Consider the following 26,185-nt stretch of genomic DNA (forward strand, 5'->3'; position numbering starts at 1 on the left):
AGGCAAGTGGAGTGGGAGAGGGAGAAGCAGGCTTCCTGCAGAACAAGGAGCCTGATGCGGGGCTCGATCGCAGGACCCTGGGATCATGACCTGAGCTAAAGGCAGATGTTTAACCACTGAGCCACCCAGGCACCCCATTTTTATATCTGTGAAGAAATGTCTGTTCAAGTCTTGTGCCCGTTTTTGTTTTTTTTTTAATTGGATTCTTATAGTTTTTCCTATATTCTGGACATTAATTCCTCATTAGATAGAAGATTTGCAAATAGTTTCTCCCTTTCTTTGCATTATCTTTACACTTTCCTGATAGTGTTTTTTGATGCAAAATAGTTTTTAACTTTGAAGTCAGATTTAGCCGTTTTTTCTTTTGTTGTCTTTTCCTTTTGATGTCATATCCAAGAAATGATTGCCAAATCCAATGTTGTGAAGATTTTCTCCAGTATTTTCTTATAAGAATTTCATGCTTTAACTCTTATATTTAGGTCTTGATCTACTTTGAGTTAATTTTTGTATGTCTTGGGACATCTGGGTGGCTCATTCGATTAAGCCACTACCTTTGGCTCAAGTCATGATCTCAGGATCCTGGGATCGAGTCCCACATCAGGCTCCGTGCTTGCAGGAACCCTTTTTATCACTCTCTTCCCTGCTTGTGCTCTCTCTCTCAAACAAAATATTAAAAAATTTTTGGATATCTTGGAAGAATCACTTTTATTGTTCATCAGTAATGTATGGAAATGCAACTGATGCTTGCATTTTGATTTTGTCTCCTGTGACTTCGATGAATATATTACCACTAATAGTTTTTTTGGAGGAGGGGCACAGAATCGTCAGGTTTTTCTGCATATAAAATCCTTCAGTCTGTCAAGAGATCATTTCACTTCTTAATTTCCACTTTGGATACTTTTAATTTCTTTCTTTTTGTTTTTGTTGCTTTTTTTTTTACCTGATTGTTCTGGCTAGCACTTTTAACGTTATGTCGAATGAAAGTGGTAAAAGTGGGCATCCTGTCCTGTTCCTGACCTTAGGGGAAAAGATTTTAGCCTTTAAACACTGAAAATATTTCCTGTTCATTTTGATAGGTGACCTTTATCATGTTGAGGAAGTTTTCTTCCATTCTTTACTTTGTTGAGTGATTGTGTCATAAAAGGGTGTTGAATTTTGTCATGTTTTTTTGCATCAATTGTGATGATTGAGGTTTTTTTCCCTTCAGTTTATTAATGTGATGAACTACATTGATTTTCGCTTGCCATCCTTGCATTCCAGGAATAAATCTACTTGGTCATGGTGTATAATTCCTTTAATATGATGGATTCTACTTGCTAGTTTTTGTTGAGTGTTTTTGCATCAGTACTTAAGAGGAATACCAGTCTATAGTTTTCCCTTCTTGTAATATTTTTATTTGGCTTTGTTATCAGGGTGATGTTTCCCTCATAGAATGAGTTAGGAGTATTTTCTCTTCTACAATCTTTTGGAAGATTTTAAGAAGGATTGGTGTTAATTCTTCTTTAAATGTTTGGTAGTGTTCACCAGGAAAGCCATCCAGTTTTGGAATTTTCTTTGTTAGGTAATTTCCAGCGTAAAGGTCTTTGATGTCCTTGGTTAAATTTATTCTTAGGTATTTTATTCTTAGGCAGTTTTAAATGGGATTGTTTTCTTAATTTTTTTACTGCTGGTTTGTTACTATAGAAATGCAACAGATTTCTGTATATTAACTTGGTATCCTGGAACTTCACTGAATTCATTTATTCTAATAGTTTTTTTGTTTGTTTTGGTTTTTTGATGGCATCCGAAGGGTTTTATATATATAGTACCATGTCATCTGCAAATAGTGACAGTTTTACTTCTTCCTTACCAATTTGGATGCCTTTTATTTATTTTTTTTACCTGATTAATGTGGCGAGGACTTCCAGTAATATGTTGAATAAAAGTGGTGAGAGAGGACGTACTTGTTTTGTTCCTGATCTTAAAAGAAAAGCTTTCACCTTTTTACCTATGAGAATGATATTATCCGCAGGTTTGTCATATAGTCTTTATTAAGGTGAGGTGTGTTCCTTCTAAAAGGGTGAGGTTATGTTCCCTGTAAAACTACTTTGTTGAGAGTTTTGTCATGAATGGATGTTGGAATTTGTTAGATGCTTTTTCTGTATATATTGAGATGATGATAATAGGATTTTTATCTTTCCTTTTGTTGATGTATCCTTGGTCATGGTGAATGAGTCGTGTTGTTGATTTTGGTTTGCTAATATTTTGTTGAGAATTTTTGCAATTATATTCATCAAGGATATTGGCCTGTTATTCTCTTTGTAATGTTTTTGGTATCAGTATGCTGACCTCATAGAAAGAACTGGGAAGCATTTCTTCCTCATAGATTTTTTTTGGAATAGTTAGAAAAGGACAATTATTAACTCTTATTTAACTGTGGTGGAAAAAAAATAAGTGGTAGAATTCACCTGTGAAGCTACCTGGTCCTGGACTTTTGTTTGGGTGTTTTTTAGTTACTGATGCATTTTTGTTACTAGTAATTGGTCTGTTCAGATTTTGTATTTCTTTCACACCTAGTCTTAGGAGATAGCATGTTTCTAGGAATCTTTTGATTTCTTCCAGGTTGTCCACTTCGTTGGTGTGTTGTTTTTCATAGTGGTCTCTTCTAATCCTTTGTATCTCTGTGGCATTGGTTATTTTTCCTCTTTTACTTCTGATTATGTTTGAGTTTTCTTCTTTCCTTGATGAGCCTGGCTAAAGATTTATCATTTTTGTTCATTGTTTCACAGAACCAGCTCATAGATTCATTGATCTGATCTTATTTTCATTTTTTTAGTTTTTATTTCTTCTCTGATCTTGATTTCCTGCTACGAACTTTGGGTTTTCTTTTTTTTCCTAGTTCCTTTAGGTGTGAGGGTAGATTGTTTGAGATTTCTCTGGTTTTTCTTGAGGTAGGCCTGATTACTATAAATTTCCCTCTTAGAACTGCTTTTGCATTGTCTCAAAGATCTTGAACCATTGTGTTTCCATTTTATTTGTCTTCAGGTATTTTTTTATTTCCTCTTTTTCTTTATTGACCCATTGGTTGTTGAGTAGCATGTGTTAGTCTCCATGTGTTTGTATTTTGCAGTTTTTTCTTGTACTTTCTAGTTTAATACTGTTGTGGTCAGTAAAGATGCTTGATAGGATTTCCATCCTCTTAAATTTATCAAGACTAGTTTTGTGGCCTAATATATAATCTACCCTGGAGAATGTTCTGTGTGCACTTGAAAAGGATGTGTATTTGGCTATATTTAGATGGAATGTTCTGTACGTATCTGTTAGGTCCATCTGGCCAAATGTGTTGTTCAAAGCCACTGTCGTTTGGTGTGTGTGTGTGTGTGTGTGTGTGTGTGTGTGTGTGTGTGTGTGTGTGTGTGTTTTTACTGATTTTTGTCTGGATGCTCTATCCATTGATGTAAGCAGGGTGTTAAAATCTAATGTATTACTGTCAGTTTCTCCATGTATGTCAATATTTGCTTTATATATTTCTGTTTATATATTAAACATATTTAGGTGCATAGATATTTACAATTGTTATATGCTCTTGCTGGATTGATTCCTTTATCATTATGTAATGCCTTTGTCTCTTGTTAACAGTCATTGCTGTAAATGCTGTTTTGTCTGCTATAAGTATTGCCATCCAGCTTTTTTTTTCCCCACTCCCATTTGCACTGAATGTCTTTTCCAGCCCTTCACTTGCAGTTTGTATGTGTCTTTAGATCTGAAGTGAGTCTCTTGTAAGCAGCATATAGATGAATCCCCTTTTATTTTCCATTCAGTATCCTATGTCTTTTGATGGGAGTATTTGGACCATTTACATTTAGAGCAGCTACTGATAGGTATGCATTTAGTGCCATTTTAGTTGTTCTTTGGTGGTTTTTATAGTTCTTGTTTATTCTTTTGCTCTTTTCCCTAGTTACTTGATGGCTTTGTTTAATGTTATGCTTGGGTTCCTTTCTGTAAGTTCTTTGTGTATCATACTTATTTGGTTTGTGGTTACCATGAAGTTCATATTTAATATCTTGTGTTTATAGCAGCCTTTATTAAGTTGATGGTTAGTTAAGTTCAAACACATTCTGAAAACACTACATTTTATTCCCTACTGTGTGTTTTATGTATATAAAGCTACAGATGTTCTATTTTTCATCTTTTTATTCTATGTATCCCTTAACTAATTTTTGTAGGTATGATTGATTTTGCTTTTAATCTTCATGCTAGCTTTATAAGTGATTGATCTGCTACTTTTACTTCTGTTGCTTTTACTGGTGAAATTTTTTCTTTTCATAATTTTCTTCTATTTATGGCTTTGCCTTTTCTGATTAAAGAAGTCCTGTTAACATTTCATATAAGGCTGGTTTAGTGGTGATGAACTGCTTTTGTTTCTCTGGGAAGCTTTCTCCTTCAGTGTTGAGTGATAACCTTGCTGGGTTGAATATTCTTGGTTGTAGGTTTTTGCCTTTCACCTTGAATGTATCTTGCCACTTTGTTCTGGTACAAAGTCTCTGCTGAAAAATTAGCTGATAGCCTTATAAGGTTTCCCTTGTACATAGTAATTTGTTTTCTCCTGCTGCTCTTAAGATTCCTTTTTCTTTAATTTGTGACATTTTAATTGTTGTGTCTTGGTGTGGATCTCCTTGGGTTCATCTTGTTTGGGGTTGTGTTTCCTGGATGTCTGTTTCGTTCCCCAGTTTAGGGAAATTTTTAACTATTACTTCTTCAAATAAGCGTTCTGCCCCTATCTCTCTCTGTCCTTCTGGTACTCCTATAATGTAAATGTTGGTATGCCTGATTTTGTCTCAGAGGTACCTTAATATATGCTCATTTTTTTTCTTTTTGCACTTCAGTTTGAGTACTTTCCAGTACACTGTCTTTCAGATCATTGATCCATTCTTCTGCATCCTCTAATCTGCTGTTGATTCCTTCTACTGTATTTTTCCTTTATAATATTCTTTAGCTCTGATTGGTTCTTTTTCTTATATTTTCTATTTCTTTGTTGTAGTTCTCACTGAGTTCATCCACTCTTCTCAAATTCAGTGAGAAACTTTATGACCATTATTTTGAACTCTTTATGTAATTGATCATATATCTCCATTTCACTTAGGTATTTTTTTGAGGTTTTATTTTTTTTACTTTGTTTGGAACATATTCCTCTGTCTCCTCATTTTGTCTCAATCTCTTTGTTTCTATGTATTAGTAAGGTCAGCTATGTCTCCTGGTCTTGAAGGTAATGGTGCTATTTAGAAGGCATCCTGTGGGGCCCAGTAGTACAGTGCCCCCTCATCACCAGCACCAGGTGGTCCAGGGGTGTCCCCTCTGTGGGCTGTATGCCCCCTCCTGTTGTGACTGGGCTGCACCTGCTGGAGTTGTGCTGGTGATTGCTGCTGGCCCCCAGCCTAACTGTCTGCATTTACTGGCCCTGAGTACAGCCTGGGCCTTGGTGGACATGGCTGGCCCCAGCTGTGGCTGGCTGAGAGGCCTGGCTATACCTGCTGCAGGCTTGCCTGGTGGGTAGGATTAGCTTCTGGCACAGCTGGCTGAGAGGCCAGGGTGTAGCTGCTGTGGGTGTAGCTCCCTCTCTGCACCCCCTTCCAGGAGCCTCTTGTGGGGGTGCCAGTCCTGGCTAGGACTGCCTGCCAGGTGTGTCAGGGGTAGGAGCTGCTTTGGAGCGATGCATGCCTGGGCAGGTGGGTCTGCAGGGGAATGCTTGGGTGAGGTGAACAATGCTAGCATTGCAGATGGCGAGTGTCAGAATGGGCTCTAGCAAGCAGCCAGCCAGCTGGGCGGAAGGAGGGCAAGAAAAATGGCACCCACTAGCACTTACATTCTTTGAGAAAGCCCTTATAGATCCCTGCCCCTTTACATGTCCTAAAACTAGTCAGTAAATCTTTACTTATAACCCAAGTACTTTACAAACTTCTCTGTGCTGGGCCTTGGACAGAGTGGTACAGCATTCTGGCCCTTTAGGAGAAGTCTCAATTTCCTATAACACCCTGGCTTTCCTGGAGTTAAGCCCTGTTCAGAGCCTTGTGTTATGGGGGCTCGTCTTTAGGTAGAGGTTCCCAAGGCCTGGGGTGCTTAATGTGTGGCTTGATCTCTTTGTTCCTCAGGGAGGACCTTCACACTTGGGATATCCTTTCCACTTGTAGGTCCCTGCACCAGGGGTTTGGTTCACAAACTCCATCTCTGCTAGCTTCTTACCTTCTCGGTGTGGCTCTTTTTTTGTCTTTAGCTATGGATGATCTGTTCTGTTATTCTTCAGGCCATTTTCAGAAGGACTTGCCTTATATGTATCTGTTGCCTCAGTGTGTCATGGGTAGAGGTGAGCTCAGGATCCTTCTACTCTGCCATCTTCCTAGAACTCTTGTGTCAACATAGTTTTCATTTCCTTTTTGATTTCTTCCTTGACTCATTGGTTGTGGGAGCTAAGATTTTATATTTTACTTGAACTGGTGAAAGATAACATTAGACAGTGATAACTAATGTACATATAATGTAAAAATGTATATATGTATCTAGATACATAACATCTAGAGAAATACAAAGAGATACATTTAAAACACTATGGATACATCAAATGTAATTCTAAAAAAAATTCCTAGAGAGCTACAGAAAAAAGCTAGAAATGGAGAAAACCAACTGAAAAGAAAAAAAGAAAGTGGCAGAATTAAACCTTAATGTAGCAATAATTACCTTAAATGTAAATGGTCAAAATACAAAAAGAGCTTGCCCGAGTGGATTAAAAAATAAGACCCTACTGTATGCTTTCTTTCAGAAACTCTAAATCTAACCATATATGTAGATTAAAACTAAAAGGACAGAAAAAGGCATATCATGGAAATGTGAATCAAAAGAAAGCAGTGATGGCTATATAAATATCAGATAAAGTAGATTTCATAGCAAAAAATAAAATTACTGGACCGGGACATTATATAATGATAAAAGGGTCAATCCACCTAAGAGATCTAGCAATCCTAAATGTGTATGCACCAAAGAAGATAGTAATAAAACATGTGATTCAAAAACTGATGGAACCAAAAAGAAAAATAGACAAATTCACAGTTCAAGTTGGAGACCTCATTGCTCCCTCCTGAGAAATTGAAAGAACAAGCAGATAGGAAATTAGCAAGGATATGGAAGGATTCGGTACCATCAACCAGGAGGATCTAGTCAACATTTATAGAACACTCCATGCAACAACAGCAGAATTCACATTCTTTTCAAATGCTCATGAAACGTAAACCATGATATACCATATCCTGGGCCATAGACAACCTTAACAAATACAAGAGATGTGAAATGGTACAGAGTATGTTCTTTTTTGAAAGTGGAATCAAAAAGAAATCAATAATGGAAACATAATAGGAAAATTTCAGCACTCCGAAACTGGAAAGCACATCTTTAAATATCCCATGGGTCAAAGAAGTAGTCTCAAGGGAAAAAAAAAAAAAATGGAGAACTTAATGAAAATGAAAATAAAACATACCAAAATCTGTGGGAACAGCCAAAGCAGTTCTCAGAGGGAAATTGATAGCCCTAAAAATGCATGCATTAAAAAAAGCAAAGTGTCAAATTGGTAATCTAGGTTTCCACTTTAAGAATCTAAAGAAAAGAAGAGCAAAAAAGGTACAAAGCAACCAGAAAGAAATAATAAAGAGCAAAGTCTATGAAATGTAAAAAATGGAGAAAAATCACTGAAACTAAGTTAATTCTTGAAAGATAAAGAAAAAAGTGAGAAGGCACGTTACCATTATCAGGAATAAAATGGGCTACCACTACATCCTCTGCAGACATTAAAAGAATAATAGGCAATATCAAAACAAGAAGCAACCTCTACATGCATAAATTTGGCACCTAGAAGAACTGGACCAATTCCTCAAAAACCAGAACTATTAACAAATCATCCAATAAGAAATAACTTTTCAAACTGATGTATAATACTGTATTAGTTTTAGTTGTGCAGCATAGTGAGTTGACATAGGCATAGATGGAGAAATGATTATCACAATTTTAGGTAACATCCACCCCTACACATAGTTGACATTTTTTTCTTGTAATGAATGAAACAGAAAATTTGAATAATACTATAACTATTAAGGAAATTGGATTTGTGATTTTAAAAACACTCTCCAAAAGGAAATGTCCAGGCCCAGACTATTTCACTGGAGAATTTCTCCAAATATTTAAGAATTAACATCAGTTCTACACAGTGTCTTCCAGAAATACAAGAGGAGGGAATACTTGCTAATTTGTCCTATGATGCTAGTAGTTACTACCCCAATACTCAAACCAGAGAAGATAATGCAAAAAAAAAAAAATACTATTTTTCCTCATAAAGGCAGACATAAGAATTCTTAAAGTATTAGTAAACAGAATTCAGCAGTACAGAGAAAGGGCACACCCCATGTGCAAGTGAGGTTTTTTCTAGGGATGCAAGGCTGGTTTAGTATTTGAAAATGCGCATATTAACAGGCTAAAGAAGAAAAACATTATTGTGTTAACTGATGCATGAAAAACATTTTACCAAATTCAATGTCCATTTCTGATAAGAACTCTCAGAAATAGAAAGAGGGTAAGTGCCTCAATTTGCATGAAGAACATTACCCGAAAGCTACATAATGGTAAACCCATAGCGTATCTTCAGCTGCCCACTCCATGTCTGTGCTTAAATATTTGATAGATGTCTCAAAATGAACTTGCAAAACTGAACCTCTACCTGTACTCAAACCTGCTCTTCCCGGTCTTCTCCACCTACTGGGCTACATGGTGCATAACCTTGGAGTCATTCATGACCTTGTTCTTTTTCTCATGATAAACATCAGGTTCTGTCAGATAAACCCTGAAAATATATCCAGATCTCCTCTCTGACCCGAATTACTGCATTTGCCCTGAAACTGCTTCCTCAGCCCCTTTCAGGCTCCCTCAGGGTCTGTGTTTCCCCCAGCATCATGAATGCCTTTTTGGAGCTAAGTCAAACCAGTGCATGTCTCTGGCTAAAACTCTTTCCCACGTCACTAATAAGGACAATTTTGCAGTTGTCAGGATGAAGGAAGGAAAAAAGTCTATAATGACCCTTGAGTAATACTGGCATATCGTTTATGCTTTAATAAGTATTTGTTGAGAAACAGCTATGTGCTATAAGAACCCCATTAAATACTGGTACTGTAACTCTGAAAACTAAACCTATTCATTATACTCCCAGAGCTTTGAATCCAGGGACTAATACAGGTAGGCAGTTACGCGCGGTGCTCAGTGCTAGGATATCTAACGTACAGAGAGCTCTGAGAGCATTTGTGAAGGGCCCCTTGCCAAAGGAGGTGGAAGGAAATTGAGAAGGTAACTGAAAGATAAATAGAACTGAAAAATAAGTAGAAATTAAGCAGGTGAAGACTAGGTAAAAAGAAAGGGATTAGTGGGAAATTGTATCCTGCAGAGAGAGGATGTGACAAGGCAGGTGTGACAGGATCCTATTGTGTAAAGGGAGAGAAGTTCCTGGAATAGTTCAGAGTAATACATGCGGTCCAGATCACATGGGGTTTTGTAGAGTATGGTAAGACTTTGAGACGTTATCTTAAAAAATAAGGCTTATGAATTGGAGGATTAAAAATTAGAGTGACAGGGGCGCCTGGGTGGCTCGGTTGGTTAAGTGTCTGCCTTTAGCTCAGGTCATGATCTGGGGGGGTCCTGGGATCGAGCCCTGAGTCAAGTCAGGCTCACTGCTTAGCAGGGAGCCTGCTTCTCCCGTCCCCTGATTGTGCTCTATCTCTCGCTATCTCTCTCTCAAATAAAATCTTTAAAAAAAAAATTAGAGGGACCAGACCTCTATTTTAGAAAGCTTATTCCAATGGCACTTTGAGGAATTATTCAGAGAGACAGTAATAGAGGCCGAGAAAGTAGTTGGAAAGTGATTAGCAGAAATCCAGGTGAGTGGTGATGGTGATTTAGACCAGAGTGACACCTGGAGAGAGGAAGCATAGTGGACGTGCTCAAGAGGTGGTTAGGAGAGCAAAGGAGATGGCCAAAATTTGTTTGGGTGTCTTTTAAAAGAGCTGCTTTATAGAGTAGATGGTGAATTGAGATTTGTGCAAGATGAGTTTGAATTATCTGTGGGACTTGATGGGGAGCGGTGCCTTTGGCCATTCTGAATTTGGCTTGAATGAGTAAAACAGAGTTTGGGAGAGAGGGAGAGATAGTTGGGATAGAAATTTGCATTTTCCCCTCGCTGAGATGTTAGGTACTAATTGTTTAAATAATATTTGAGCATCTTAAGTTGGAAGTTTCTTGTTGCCATACTGAGAGGAGGGATAAGTTAGGCTTGTTACAACTTGTTGGGAGGTTGTGTTTACTTTTAAAAAGTGATGCTTGGATGAAGAGACTGTGTCTCATTCAGACCTGGAGACTTCCTCTTGATGCTAAATATAACATTGTGTATGACACACAGTGCCCTAGGACGTTGCCATTACTCTCTCTACTCAGGGCATGTTAGAGTCCACACAAGGGGGCAGTCCTTCATAGAAACATAGAAACATTATGGTTGCCAGGTTTTAAATTCTGGTTCTACCACTTAGCTATGGTGTGACTGTGGGCAGATGATTTAACTTCTCTGAGTTTGTTTTGTCATCTGTAAAATGGAAACAGTATTACCTACATCATGTGTTGTGCAAATTGAGTTAAAAATGTACAGCATTTAGAACAGAAAACTGAATGTTAGCTGTCATTACGGCCGTTATTAATAGATCAGGCTTAATTTACAGAGGTAATAGAGGACTTCATTACATTAAATGTGTGGCAGTTTGGAAAGCCCAAAGTGCGCGTGAATTTCTGGGACATCTTCACCGTGAATTGCACTGCCCTGCAGATGATAGTTACTGTCTGATGGTTTCGTTCCTTTTTTTTTTTTTTTAAAGATTTATTTATTTATTTATTTGAGAGAGAGAGAATGAGAGATAGCACGAGAGGGAAGAGGGTCAGAGGGAGAAGCAGACTCCCTGCCGAGCAGGGAGCCCAATGTGGGACTCGATCCCGGGACTCCAGGATCATGACCCGAGCCGAAGGCAGTCGCTTAACCAACTGAGCCACCCAGGCGCCCCTGGTTTCGTTCTTTCTGATTATGAGAGTGGATGGTTAGTGTTAAGAGGAAACTGGGGGTTGTTAACTGCATATTAACACACTGGGCAAATGGAAGAGCATTGAGTTTCATCTGTATCACTAACGGTGCTTTCTTACAGACCTGTGATTTTACTCCTCACCTGAAGAACTAGTGTTGCTTGCTAGGCTTTCTGCTCCATGAAAAACAAAACAGACAACTTTCCTATTGAAACTTACACTGAAGTTGTGATGAGAATGGGTTCTTTTTGATTTTTGGAAAAGCTTTGCTTAATCATTGATAATCAGAATGGATTGGGAGAGGGCTGGCACACTGGTGGGTCGGAGTGCTGATGTTGGGGTCTGAGGCAGTGAGAAGGACAGGGGAAACATGGGCTGGCAGTGCTAAAGGCTCCGTTTCCTCTAAGACTGCCATTTTGAACAGTTAGTCAGATGCAGCTCTTTGTTGATAGTCCCTGGAATCCTGCTATGAAACATGCATTGGGAGAGATGGGGCAGGGGAGGGGAAGGGAGGGAAGAGGCCGGGGAAGGGTGAGACAGGGAGGGAGGGGGAGGGAAGGAGGCATGTCACGCCCATGTGGTGGCTATTTTCCGCTGTGGGAAACTTTCCTGTAAACTATTTTACTTTGAATCTTACAGGAATTTGAAAGTGATTATGTTGTGTTTAAGTCCAAAACTTTGGATTTTGACAGAAGGCTTGGGACGATTCTTTGCGAAGGTTTCTTTAACAGCAACGGTTTAGAAGCTGCATTTAAGGTTAGTTCTGAAGAAGCTATCATTAAAAAAATACTAATGAATAATTTCGACTGTTAGATGAAAGGAGTGAATACGTTCCTTTCTGACCCAGGTAAACAACTACTCACATCCTGTTTATATTCACCTCACTGAATTAAATTTTACATAAGGCACTAATGCATGATGTTTACTTGGGACAAGGTCAGTTTTAGGACTTTGGAGTATTGATCTTTTCTCAAATTCAGCGTTTTAGCTCTCGTTACCTTTAGAGCTAGTTTGGCATAGCTAACGAAATCCTGATTCCAAATTAAGCCACCATGAAAAGTGAAAAATACCTGTTCATGGAAGATTTTCTCTGTACCATTGTTTACATATGTTGGGTTCACCTGCCCACTTCATTACTCTGACTGAAACAAATAGCAGTTGTTTTATAATACATTCCATCAGGCATAAGACACCATGGTGATCAGGCACGCCATTATTTTGTATATAAATAAAATGCCCAAAAAATTATTCCATCGATTATATGACATAGTCCACTTTCAGATGTTAAGACATGAAGAAATGTTGGACAGAGAATTAAAGAAATGCAGTGGTATTTATGTATTCCGAGTTGCATTAATAAAAAAAATGCATCTTCTTAGACCTCCCAAATGGACAACTTAGGATGTGGGGAAGAGGGACACCATGCAAAACTTTCTTGTCAAAGAAAAGAACTGCAACTGAGGTATAAAACCAGATGACATCCCAAAAGAGGAGTGGAGGCTTCTGTTTCCAAAGAAATACACTGGGGATCATGGGTATAATTCATTGAAAATGGCTGTGCAAAACAATAGAACGGACCCAGACTTTATATGGGATACTGTTTGATTTTGACCTTCAAATTCACATGATGGGTCAGGTGGTGGTGGACGTGCAAGTATCTTCTGGCCCCTGTCAAGCATTTTAACACGAAGAATTCACAAGGATTGGGGCCTGGGTGGTTCAGTCGGTGACTTGTTTGATTCTTGATCTCAGCTCAGGTCTCGATCTCAGGGTTGTGAGTTCAAGCCCCATGTTTGGTTCCACATTGGTCATGGAGCCTACAAAAAAAATTCATAAGGATCAAATAGTTCTTTGTTTTGTAAGAGCTGGTAGATGAAACTGAGTTGCTGTTGGCCAAAATATGTATCTTATTAGGGTAAAATTAAGCTGCCTGTGATTCCATCTCTCAGAAATTTTTCTTTGGATACGTATATGTATATGTATCCGTTTGACAAGAGTGACATCAGAGGCTGACCCTCTTCGGTAACCTTTTTCACTTAGGAATGGATCATAAACATTTTCTTGGTTTTATAGCAGAATTCACTATTTTGTAATGGCTCCATAGTGTATCATACTCTCTGTTGCTGGAGCTACTTTGCTTTCATGCTTTTATAAATAACAGGACGAAAGAATGTAGATTGTTCCCTTTACAGAGGCTCCTACTTTTTCTAATTCAAGTCTCTCTCCTTCCCGTAGCACAGCTGTTGATAGGGATTCTGTTCTAGTACATGCCACTTATTTTTTCTAAACTACTTTATCTTTTTGTCATGTTTTTTGTCTTTAACTTTGCACCTATTTGTATCTTGTCTATGGAAACATATAGCATGAGCCCCTGCCCAGTAGCTCTGCAGGGGTGGGACATCATGTCACAGTTTGTATTTAAATCCCCGTCTTCAGTGTTTTATAAAGCAGATGTCCAATAACTGCTTGAGGTTGGGGGGATGGATTGGTAGTCAAAGTACTGCAGTGACTTACAGATGAGGTTTAAACTGCGGGAAAAGTCGTGGTGGAAGAAAGACAATTGCAGAATGGCATCTTGAGGAAAAAATGATGTCTACCATAGGTACTGGATGATGAACTCTGACCATGTGCCATTGGGTGCCAGGGAATAAATATATGCAGACGGTTCTCTGGAGACCATGACTCATGCCTGCTCTTGGCAAAGACATGACCAGGAAGGGCACTGGGACCAGACGCTATTCTACTTGAATAGGAAACTGTAGTTCAAAGCCTACAATGTTGGCACTCCATAAAAAACAAAATGAAGCAAAACACTAGTGGATGTTCCTCTAAAATTTACAGCATGTCTACATGAAGGTAGACTGAAATGTCTAAGATGAAGTATCCAGAAAAGTCTTCGGACAGTAAAATTGAAAGCTATAAAATTGTGAAGTGTAAAATTGTTCAGGTGGCAACATTTGAAACCTCTTGGAAAGAGGCAAACCCAGGAAAACTATAAATAGGTACTACTTGAATAGTGGCAAGAGCATTATGAAAAGCCATGTTATGGAGTGCATCTGAGGAGAAGAAAAGGTAGACCGTGCAGATCTCAAATGGGACTGTCAGGGAAAGAAGCATGTGGGAGGAGTCCATTTTTAATCTTTGGGGGTTGATAGGAAGGAAAATGTCTATACTCTTCACAAAATGGCTCTCAGTTTTGTGAGGACATGGAAGCAGGAGGTCCACCTGACCCTTGTTCTCTTCCCATAGGGTCGTTTTTCTTTATCTGTGATGCTGAAAAATTATGACAATGTGTGCTACCTAAAAGGTTAAGGTTTCCTTACTACTATTTTCTGGCCTTACAGCCTCCCAAAAGAATATTTTTTCTCTTTTTCCCTTTTGTATTTGGAGTCAAGTCCCACTAAGCATATCAGGTAGGCAAGATGAGATGCAGTTGGAGAGCTTCTGGTATTTCAGTTGTGGTCATATGTTAAGTGTTTGAAAAGAACGAATAAATTGGCGAAGTACATTTCCCTGGTGTTGGTGGATTGCACTTCTTTGTTAAATCTGTGAGTCAGTGTTTGCTTTTGATTGTTAACATGAAGCCCAAAGTCAACAAAAGAGTGGTTGAAAGAAGAAAGTTAATAAGCATTTTGCTAGGGAGCAGCTAACCAAGCCGTTTTAAAATATTTAGCAGTTTCTCTACTCTTATAATTGATACTACCTGGGGTGGGGGAGGGGAAGCCAAATGTGTCTAAACTGACCTCTAAGATATGGTTTGATTTACATTTTCATTGTACATTTTTTTCACTGTGTTGTTTGCAGTGAATTTAGTTGATGTACATATTTAGAGAATGTTAACGATGAAGCTGTTTTTAAAGAAAACAGGTTTTTTCCCGATTATTTTTCTTTAATTGCAGTATAATATACAGTGTTACATTAGTTTCAGCTGTATGATGTAGTGAGTCAGCAGTTCTGTACATTACTCAGTGCTCATCATAAGTGTCTCTCTCTAATCCCTGCCACCTCTTTCACCCGTTACCCCCATCCACATCCCTCCGGTAACCATCAGTTCTCTATAGTTGAGTCTGTTTTTTGTTTGTTTGTTTGTTTCTCTTTTTTTCCTTTGCTTAGTTTCTTAAATTCCACATATGAGTGAAATTGTAGGGTATTTGTCTTTCTCTGCATGATTTGTTTCTCTTAGCATTATACACTCTAGATCCATCTGTGTTGCAAATGGCATTCTTTTTTTAGGGCTGAGTAATATTCCATTGAATATATATACACCGCTTCATTATCCATTCATCTCTTGATGGGCTCCTTCCATATTTGGCTATTGTAAATAATACTACAGCAAACCTAGTGGTGCATATATTTTCAAATCCGTGTTTTCGTATTCTTTGGGTGAATACCCAGTAGTTCTATTCTTAATTTTGTGATGACCCTCCATACTGTTTTCCACAGTGACTGCACCAGCTTGCATTCCCACCAGCAGTGCACGAGGGTTCCTTTTTTCTCCACATCCTTGTCAACAGTTGGCATTTAAAGAAAACAAATTTTGAGGAACACCTATTATTTCCCTAAGAGGAGTAACGAAACTTTCTTTTTGGTCATGTTGCTAACAAAGCACAGACCATGGTATATGGTTTTCTGCCCTCTTGATTATATTTTACTTTGAGGAGGTATCTTTTTTTTTTTTTTTTTTTTTTTTTATTTTTTTTTTTTTTGAGGGGGTTTTTTTTTTTTTTTTTTTTTTTTTAAGATTTTATGTATTTGAGAGAGTGTGTGCTTGAGAGACCATGAGCTGGGGGAGGGGGCAGAGGGAGAAGCAGGCTCCCTGATGCGGGGCTCCATCCCAGGACTCCGGGGTCATGACCTGAGCCAAAAGCAGACACTTAACCGACTGAGCCATGCAGGCGCCCTGAGGAAGTATCTTCTTTTGAAGAAATCTCTATATAACAGGCCTACTAACTAATATCGTATGAATCCCACACAGAGTCAGCAAGTAACAGAATCATTTCCAGTGGCACCGTGGCTGTTGAGAGCCCGCACAGGGGAGCACAGAGCCCGGTGCCGGACTGCCCAGTGTCAGATGCCGGTTCTGCCACTAGCTGTGTGAACTTGGGGAGGTTCCTCCCTCTCCACAACTCCATTCTCTTACCTGAAACCTATCATAACAGCAATTTAAGGCCACCTGGCACCTTGTCAGCCTTATATAAACACTGCTTGTACAGAAACAAGCATTTTAATTACATTATTGTGCTTGCAAAGAAAGCTGTCTCATGCTGGCACACAGAAGGACCCACATGGGGTAGAGAATAAGGCAGGAGGCTAATGGAAATCCATGGTTAGGCTCCTCAGGTAGCTGAGCTTTGTGGAAGCTGGTGGTGAAGGTGAGTTTGGATCTGAGTGTGGGGGCATGGACTGAGCGAGGAGAGTTTCAGGACTTTTACTTGTCGGCTTGCTGGTAATGTGTGTGTACCTGTTTCAGTCCATGTGTCCCCACCCACCCACCCCCCCGCCCCCCAGTCTCCCTGCTCACTGCCTTCCTCTGCTTGCTAATAGTTCTTGCTCCCTCATAATTTTGCTTCCATAGGTTCAGCCTGCCATGCCCTAGTTCTCTTCCTGAGGAGGAGAGAATGTGATTAGTTCAAGGCATTAGTTTGAGGTAGGACATTCCTGTCAAAGGAACTGTCTGCCTGTGGAGTGGTTGTCCTTGCCACCGGTCACCGCTGCCGCCCCAAGCCACGGTGTTGGGGTGGCTGGGTGGTGTGGCATGGGATGTGGGCTGCCACAAGCCAGGACAGGCCCAGTAACTGATCCATTCCATGTAATTATTAATGGTATGACCTGGAGGTCCTCGACGTGGATATTCTATATCAAAAGAGTACCTGTGTAGGAGGGGAGAACAAAGAAAGACAGGATGTACATTTTGCTTCTGATTTTGTATCTGCAAGCATCTTCTCAAACATTTCCTGGCACCCAGCAGGAAGGAGTAGTGTTATCTGTGAGCAGGGATTGCCGACAGATCGTAGTTAATTTCTGACTCCTCTCATTTTCTGCTGAGAAAGGGAGATTACATTTAATATTTGTTTTATTGGAAACGTGTCTTAGATTTGGAGCTATTTCAGGATTCTCGTAGGGTTCTAGATTTTTCCTTTAACTCTAAGCATGTAGGAGGTGTAATGGGGAAAATAACTGAGTATCTGCATTAAAAATCCACAGTTTTTAACCTTTCAACGTTCATTTTTACAGCTTTTGACCATATTTGGGAATTTTCTAGAGAAACCAGTTGTCATGGAAATTTTCAGCCCACATTACAGCACATTACTGCTCATGTTTAATGCAGAGTTGGATATGTGTAAGCAATTGTATGATGAACACGTGAAACAGGTAAGTAGGGCGTGAAGTCGAGCACATTCCCAGCATCATTTTTGTGGGTAATGGCCATCAACTAGAACTTTATTTAATGATACCTAAAGATGAGATTGTGACAGTAAACCTTTTATGCCTTTATTTAATTGGTTTCCTTTTGCAGATGAAGAACCTGCTTTAGGACCATAACTCCACTAATCAGGTTACTTAACACGTACATTTTATGTCTTTGTACCATGAAACCACCGAAATGAACAACTGCTTTCAAGGTTGGAATGCACTCTGATTAAACATTCTCTTCCTTCCTCTTCACCAAAATATGATTCTGCAGATTGAACGTGGAAATGTAGTTCTTCACCGGAATATGCCATTTACTGCAGGCAACATCAAATGGGCTAAAGAGGTCTTTGAACGACTTCAGACATTCTGGTCCAACTTTGCATCTCTCCGGTATTTGTAAGTTATTAGGCCTATTTCATGGTAAAACGATCTTAATGAGACAGGCAGTTTTTATAGAGGGCAGTAGACTGTTCATTTTAGCACTTGAGGAATCATTGCCCTATTTAACACTTTTCCTTGGCTGAGTTCACTGAGAAGACTTCATCCCCGTGGTTTTAGAATACATTCACTGGGATCCCTAAAGTTTCCATATGTTTCCCTGTTGTAGGTCCTTACATGTTTTCTTCTCACTTTTCCTTTGCACCCACAGTATGTTGGTAGTTTTGGTTCCTTTTCTTCAGTAACTAGCACTCCTTTTATTTTGCAGATTAATGTACCTTCCTCTTGTCTTTGTAGGAGTTGGTAACTTTCTGCTATTGATGTTGAGTGGAACTCTCGGGCGTTCCATTCATTTCATAACGCTATCTTTTAAGGCAAAGACATTCATAAGCATTATTTGGCTTTTCTTGTTTCTATTCCTGTTTTTTATAGCGCATTTTATTATACTTTCTATTGTATATTTCCTTGTAAAGTAGTTAAGCTGAAATCTAATGTGTAGGAAAGTAGAAAAATCCTGTTCCTACAGATTCTCGGAAAGTCCTGATGATGCCTTAGTTTATCAGAAGTATATTGAAATGACTGCTTTGCTAGAGCAATTTGAAAATCGTATCTATAATGAATGGAAAAGTAACATGGATGAAATCTGTGAATTCAATTTGAATCAACCCTTGATTAAATTCAGTGCCATAAATGGGCTTCTCATTGTCAACTTTGACCCACAGGTAGGGGTTTGATATTTTTAAGTTGTTTTATAGATGCCATTTTTTTCACAAGTATATTCCTGATATTTCCAGTGATTTATATTTAATTTTGGGAGAATGTCAGTCCTGTGAGGATTATAACTGAAAACTTCTAATAGGTCTTTGTTTTAGAGATTTGTTTCCCAAATACTATATTAATATTTTTTTTTTTGGCCTTGTAATCACCATTTCCACCTTTACTGGACAATGAGCTGAGAGTAGGGTGCATTTCATTTTATCTTTGTGTCCTGTGTTTCTGGTGTAGTGTTGGGCACTTGGTAATACTTAATAAACGTTAACTCAATTGAATGTAGTCATTAGTCTTTTATAAGAGTTTTCTGGCTTGGATTATATTTGTAGCACATATACCAGTGTTTTCAGTTAATTAGAATTTTATCATGTAAGGTTTGGGGAGTCCACAAAATGTATGGAATGAGAATATCCTTCAAAGGTCAGTAAACTGTAATATGCTGGTTAATAGGTTATTTTTATAAAACAGTTTTCCAAAAAAACATAAAACAACATCTAAATGCCCCAACTAATATGAACAGTTAAATATACTCAGGATGAAAATTACCTTTATTGAAGATCCTTTTTTTTCCCCTATGATAAGCCACCTAACAGAGAAATTTCATAGATTCTCTGAATAAGTTTATTTTATTAAAATTGTATTACATGTTATATAATAATGAAAGTGCAGAAACTTTAAGAGCAATTATATCTGTGTGTGTGTGTGTGTGTGTGTGTGTGTGTATATATAATGTACTATATGTGCATACATCTGATAAATGATATCTATGTAGGTACATATGTATTTTAACCTGTCTCCAACTTTGAGAGCTTGGTAGGAGGCACAAAATAAGCTTTCTTCTCTACCTAAAAGAATATGCTTTACAGGAAGGGGCAAACATATGAAAATACCTATTGGTAAGTTGCCATTACAAAGAAATTAGTAAACATTTGGCTAATTTTTTTAAACAGTGAAGATTATATGCTGTTTTTTTAGCGATTGCCCTGTCTTTCATGTCAGTTCAAATATATGTGTAGGTAAGCAGTGAGAAAGTAAGCCTCCCTGGATCTGTTTGTCATATTCTGCACCCAAATTCTCATCTGTTGTTCTAAGATATTACACAGAGTAGCATCATTTAATTATGTTTACAAACCTTAGCACACATATATAAATATATAAGCAAGAGAACTTAGGATTTCTTCCACCTCTGATTTCATAAAACCAACTTAAAAAACTAAATGCCTGAGATGTTTCAGGGATAATTCCTGTGATTTATGTATGGTACTAGTTCACCTGTGGTGTGACAGCCTAAGGAAGTCAACTGGCTTACCTTCTAAACGTGTTATGCAGTCTTTTCCTCAGAGCCTGTGATTTAGAGGTATAGTCCCTTCTGCTACAACATGACACCCATGCCTAAAAAAATCACTGTGCTATGAAAGATTGCACAATAAAAAGTACAGAGCTTATGGGGAAAATGGGGGCTAGGGCTCTCATACTTAAAAGCTGTCAGCGGTGCATTAGAAAAACAGGAACCTACAAAAACAGCATTTTATACATTTTCAGTGGCTAAGTAGTACATAAATACTACAGTAAATATGACACTTTGCCTTGACAAAGACTGGAAGTTTGCTCACGGAAGTGGGTGTTGGACAGGTGACAATTTGTGCATTACTGTGAAGTGATGGAAGGAGGGTTATCTGCTATCTGGCAGAAAGTTGTACCCCTACACGTGAATGGGCATGGCTCATCGTACTTGAGTGAACTGAGGTGCTTGGTGGCTCCTGGCATATGAGCATTTTGCATATTTCTAAGCCTTTCAGTTGAGTTAGGTGCAGTTTTTAGCATTTACCTAGTTTCTTGCTAATGAAATTGCAGATCAGCACAGAGAAAATTTGTTGTATGTCCACATTGCTAGTCTGTCGGTTGTACTGGAACAAATTTGTTTCCAAACAAACATTGTGACAGAAAGAACAGTCCTGGGAAAAGATGGAGGTCCATGTACAACCTTCCATTTCACAGCTCGGTGTGCACGTGTTACTGTCTTTTGCCTGAATTCTTTCTCTGACTGTAGGCCATAGCCATAAGTAAGATTGTTATTTATACTTCTGTATCATAAGAATGTATGATGACTGCTTTTAAAAACAATATGAAACAACAGCCTCTTCACCTTGACAATTGGAAAATACTGTAATCATTGGATGGTATTTTAAGTGTTTGGATTTTAACACGTGTTAAAAGAGAATGTCATTCATAAAATACATAATCCTTGATTTTCTTTTAATAGCTCATGGCTGTTTTGAGAGAGGTGAAATACCTTTTGATGCTGAAGAAATCTGACATACCGGATTCAGCGTTAGCCATCTTCCAAAAACAAAACACTATTTTAAAGGTGAGTGTTTGTAGATATTCTTTGAACAGACGTATTTCGATTCATAATTATGAACATGTAGACCTGTAATACTTTCGTGCCTCTAATATATGTAGCTCTAACACATTTGACACTTTCTGTTCCGGGATTTCCTTTTGCTCAGTACATTGGAAATCTTGAACTTGTTGTGCAAGGATATAATAAGTTGAAGCAGACCCTCCTGGAAGTGGAATATCCTCTGGTGGAAGATGAGCTGAGGGCCGTGGATGAGCACCTGGAGACAGCTGCGACATTGCTCACGTGGCGGGATGACTGCTGGGGGTACATCGAGAGGGTGAAGGTGGCCACGTCTGAGTTGGCACGCAGAGTGGAGCACACGCAGAGCAACGTGAAGGTGATCCAGCAAACCATGAAGGCTTGGGCGGAGTGTACGCTCCTTCCCAGGAGGGAGCCCAGAAGAGAGGCTGCCTTGACTTTGGAGGACAAGGGCGATTTATTTACTAAAAAATACAGGCAAATTCAAGAAGATGGCTGCAGGATACATAACTTGGTGGAGGTAATGGCTTTTGAGGTTTGGAAATTGAAGATCTTTTCAATTAGTTGAGAAAAGAGCAGGCATACTCAACCTAATAATGTAGGGGTTTTTTTATTGCGCCTGAGGGAGCTTTATGTATGGTTTTGTTCAGCATTTAAAATGGACGACTTTGCATGGCTCGCATGTAACTTCTGCAGCCCTTGCTTCTTTTCATTCCTGAGGGAAGAGATTGGAATGTGAGATATATTGGTGAAACGGAAAGCCTAGAGATGGGATCCTTGCCTTGGTCCTAGCTACATGCTCTTTCGGATGCTGTTGATAGCTGGCACGGTTTGTGAAGTGCCCGTAGGTGCCAGCCATCTTGTCCGCATCACCTTGTGCGGTTACCCTCTCAACCTTCTCCTGAGGGTGGACAGTAGTCACTCTCCTTTTAACAAATATTTGAGTTTTAAAAACAGTAACAGGCACTATTCTAGAGTTGTCAATTGCAGAGAAGACAAAACGAAACAAGGCAGAAAAAGAAAACTCAACCAAACAAAAAAGTCCCTTTCTCTTGGACCTTACATTCTGGTTGGCAAAGGTAGAGAAAATAACATACACAGAATGGGAGAAATGGTGAAAAATACAGCAGATAGGATAGGGAATCATTGGTATGGGGTGTATTTTATATGAGGTGGTTTGAAACGCTTCTGTGCTAAGATAGTAGTTCTCCAGAGAACTGAAAGGGAAAGAGAATGAGCCATGTGGATATCAGGAGAAGAATGCTCTAGGTAGTGAAAAGTACGGAGGTTTGAGGAAGGAACACGGTTGGTCTGTCCAAGGATCAGTTAGAGAGCCAGCATGCCAGAAGCAGAATTTGCAAGGGGAATAGTAGTAGTTGATGAAACTTGGAAGGGACTGAGGACACATACGTGGGATTGACAGGCTGTTCTGAGAACTTGGGTTTTTCTGTAAGGTGAAATAGCAGCCAGACACTCTCTACTCAAAGGTTAGCTCTGTTGAGTGTAAATCAGAGGGGAGCAAGGGGGTGGTAGGAGGTAGACCTTTGAGAAATTATTTTAGTAATTCAGGTGATAATGACTTGGGTCAGAATGGTAGGGATAGAAGCCGTCACGCTCTGGGTATATTTTGAAAGTAGAGCCAACAGGATTTGCTGTGATGAGTCGGAGAGAAGTCAAAGATGGGTTCAAATTTTTGGTCTGAGCAACTGGAAAATTGGAGTTTGCCTTTACTGATATGGGGAGAACTGTGATAGAGCGGATTTTGAATGGAAAAGAGAGGCTTTGGTTTAGGCCATGTTGGTTAGAGATGCATGCCCAAGGGATTATTTCAAGTAGGCTGGCACTGCAGTCAAGGCTGGAGTTTGGGGTAAGAAGTCCAGGCCAGTGACATAGAAGTGAGAGTCAGGAGTATGTAGGTCATATGTGAAGCCATGGACTTTGACGAGTTTGTGTAGGGTTTAATCGTAGGTAGACAAGAGGTCCAAGGCCTGACCTTGAAGTCCTCTCTGAGGCCAGGGAGAAGGGGAGGGTCCAGCACGGGATGCTGAAAAGGAGGCCAGTGAAGCAGAAGGAAAATCCAGAGAGATGCTGTCCTAGAAAGCAAGTCAAGAAGACATTCCAAGGAGGAGGAAGCATTTGACTTTGTCCCATCCTGATTCAGAACCTGAAAGTGAGGGCCGACGTTAGCAGCCAGATGTTGCCCCGTGGAAGCCGTTGGTGACTGTGACAGACCTAACTTGATACAATGGAAGCCAGAATGGAGTGGCTGACAAGAACGGGAGAAATGGGACCAGAAGGCCACTCAGCTCCTGAGGAGCTCTGAGGTGGTGGGGACCTAAAACTCCGCAGTGCCTGGGGCATGTGAGGGATGGGGAGGATTTTATTTTTAATGTTGGTAGGTGTTTCTGAGGGGTGGTATATTGATTGGAATGATCTAGTAGAGGGGAAATAATTGTTGGAGGAAAGTCCTGGAAGGAAAGGGATTCTGTAAATACATGTGGAAGTCGGCTGTAGATAGGAACTTGAGAGTTCATCTGTAGTAACAGGAGGGAGGGGGGCAGAGCACAGGAATGTGGTGCTCACAAGGGGGCGACTCCAGTGAGGGAGATGTGGGGAAGTTCATTTTTTAAAGAGCATAATACTCTGTATTTCCTTCTGAGTGTGTTTGTTATATGGAATCATCTCTATAGATGGATGCAGTCCTCAGACTATGACACTCTCCTTTGGGCAGGGCAACACACACACCCATCACACACCCCCACCCCACCCCCACACACACCCACTCCCCACCATCACAAAGCACTATGCCCTGGGGTTTGCCCTGGAGGAGGTCAGAAACCAGGGTTTTTAGTCTTGTGCCTTCCAGAAACCAGGCCTGAATTTCCTCATGCGTAAAGTGAAGACACTTGTCTCTGGGCTCATTCTCAGTGGGAGAATGAGCAACGGACTATGGTTTTTCTACTGAAATTGACTATAACCAACTATGTAGTTTAGTATTCCATTATCATTCACTTCTTTAGGAAATATTTAAGGTGAGCCTCCTATGGGCCCAGTAGCCTTTTAGCTTCTGGAGATACTTGAGTGAACAGAAGGAAGACCCTTGCTTCTGTGGCGCTCCCATCGTAGTGAGGGGAGAGACGTCAGCAACAGCAGATGGAAGGCAGGGATGGTAGAATTGGTTGAGTGCTGCAGAACCAAGATGAAATTGGAGCAGGATATGCAGGAGTTTCCAAGTACTGGGCTGGGGGTGATCAGGAGAGGCCTCAAGGAGAAGGTAAGATGAGAGCCGAGTTACAGCGTCTGCACAGCGGGCCGGTGGGGGAAGGAGTATTCCAGGCATCGGGGAGGAAGGTGCCAGCGTCTGGTGCGAAGCCGGGAGCTGACGGCAGCGCCGCTAGGGGAGTAGCGGGGCGCAGGGGACAGTGAGCTCGGGTCAGATGCTCCCGGGCTGTGAGGAGAGGATGGAGGGGTCAGGCACATCAACGAGGTCCTCACGGGCCTTTGTACAGACTTCAGCTTTTACTCTGGGCCGTGTGGGGAGCTCATTGCAGGACTTGGAAGACAGGAGAGTAAACATGATCTAACTTGGATTTGGAGGAGAGTCTGGCTGTCATGTTGAAAGTGGAGCCCAGGTGGAGCACAGGGCCGGGGGGGGGGGGCGGTTACCGTGGCAGTAACCTAGGTGACAGATGCGTGGTGCCTGGACTGGGGCCATGACGATGGAGGTGATTAGGAGTGGTTGGATTCTGGGTATATTTTAAGTAGAACGAACAGAATCCTCTACCAGGCTGGATGTGGAGCTTTGTAGGAGGCGGCATTGAGGATTATTCTAAGAATTTGTTCCCCTCAGAGAATAAGGTTGGAGTTTTTCTACTAATAAATTGACTCTCTTCTTTTTTCCTCAAGTCAAAAACTAAACAACTCTGGGGTCCTTGTTCTCAGTATGCGAAGAGAGGAGAGGTTCCAACTTGAGGGAAGTCAACTTCCAAACAGGGATGAAATGATTGTTTCTAGAAGTTGTATCTTTTCAGTGATTCTCTCCCCCCCCCCCCCCCAACCGGCATCAGCCCATGGTTTTGAGCCTGGCTCTCAGACTACCTCTGAGGAGTATAGTTTGGGGGAAAGCTGTGGAAATACTGCAGAGGGTAGGTCATTTCTGCCTTTTTATGCTGCACCCTGTGTGGCTGGGGGATTCCAAGGGATAGTTTGCCGGCAGAGTCTAAGATGAAGAGAGAGGGCTGGAACTATGGAAGATTGGATCTGGAAGGGACCTAAGCCATCCCTGAGTGACCCAAAGCTCTTCTTCCCTTTTCCTCTTTATATTGTTGAAAGTAAAACTATTATGAGTGGCACTGCAGTATATAAACTGGATATCTTGGGATGAAAAAGTATAAACAATGAGGCAATCACAGGTATTGTACTGTGTGATATGTTTGGAAGAGCCCTACCCTGGGGATCCAAAGGAGTCAAAAGGTCCTGTTTGTAGTCCTAGCTTGGGTGCTAACTTCCTACCAATGTGATGTTTGATGTGTTTTAGGTCTTTGTTTTTATATCTTTCAAATGAATATACTGAACAAGATGGTCTTTAAGGATTTTTTTTCCAGCTCTAAGATCTATACTTCTCCTTTCTAGTCCCTACAAAGGAGCCAGGACTGCTGTGTACAGCTGCCCAGGATATCTACTGCACATCACACAACTCCAGGGGTGTGGGCCACATATACTACAGATACATACAGATGTGAATGGTTCCACCTGGATGGGCAAGACAGCATCCTTGAAAGGAGAGGTCCTTAAATTTGTTGAGGGCAAGAAATCCCTCAAAGAGCTTTCCAGTCTTGGCCCTATTTTATCACCTCTGTAGTTGTGGTTCTTGCATGTAACACGTACGTTTGAATTGTGGATCATATATCCACAGTGGCAAATGATCAAAGAAAGGGCAGAGTATTGTCTACCTTATAATCAGCTCTCATTCCATTGTCTCCTTTTCTCTCTGATCTGGTTTCTGCCTTGGGCATCTGCCCTCTGGATTATATGGACTGTGTAACCTTTACCACT

At 40.1% G+C, this 26,185-nt stretch overlaps 1 protein-coding gene across 1 annotated transcript in view; it reads left to right on the forward strand.

The window, feature by feature from the left end:
• Positions 1-26,185, forward strand: part of DNAH11 (dynein axonemal heavy chain 11) — a 320,004-nt gene that overhangs the window by 38,721 nt on the left and 255,098 nt on the right. Inside the window, exons 9-14 of the mRNA XM_073898943.1 lie at positions 11,764-11,880; positions 17,359-17,496; positions 17,810-17,934; positions 18,503-18,698; positions 21,011-21,115; positions 21,258-21,650. Coding sequence (XP_073755044.1) covers positions 11,764-11,880; positions 17,359-17,496; positions 17,810-17,934; positions 18,503-18,698; positions 21,011-21,115; positions 21,258-21,650 — 1,074 coding nt within the window. The remainder of the gene's footprint in view (positions 1-11,763; positions 11,881-17,358; positions 17,497-17,809; positions 17,935-18,502; positions 18,699-21,010; positions 21,116-21,257; positions 21,651-26,185) is intronic.

The sequence above is a fragment of the Callorhinus ursinus genome, unplaced genomic scaffold, assembly GCF_003265705.2.
Source record: "Callorhinus ursinus isolate GAN/ISIS: 27379988/994484 unplaced genomic scaffold, GSC_fseal_2.0 scaffold12, whole genome shotgun sequence".
NCBI classification, from domain to species: Eukaryota; Metazoa; Chordata; class Mammalia; order Carnivora; family Otariidae; genus Callorhinus; species Callorhinus ursinus.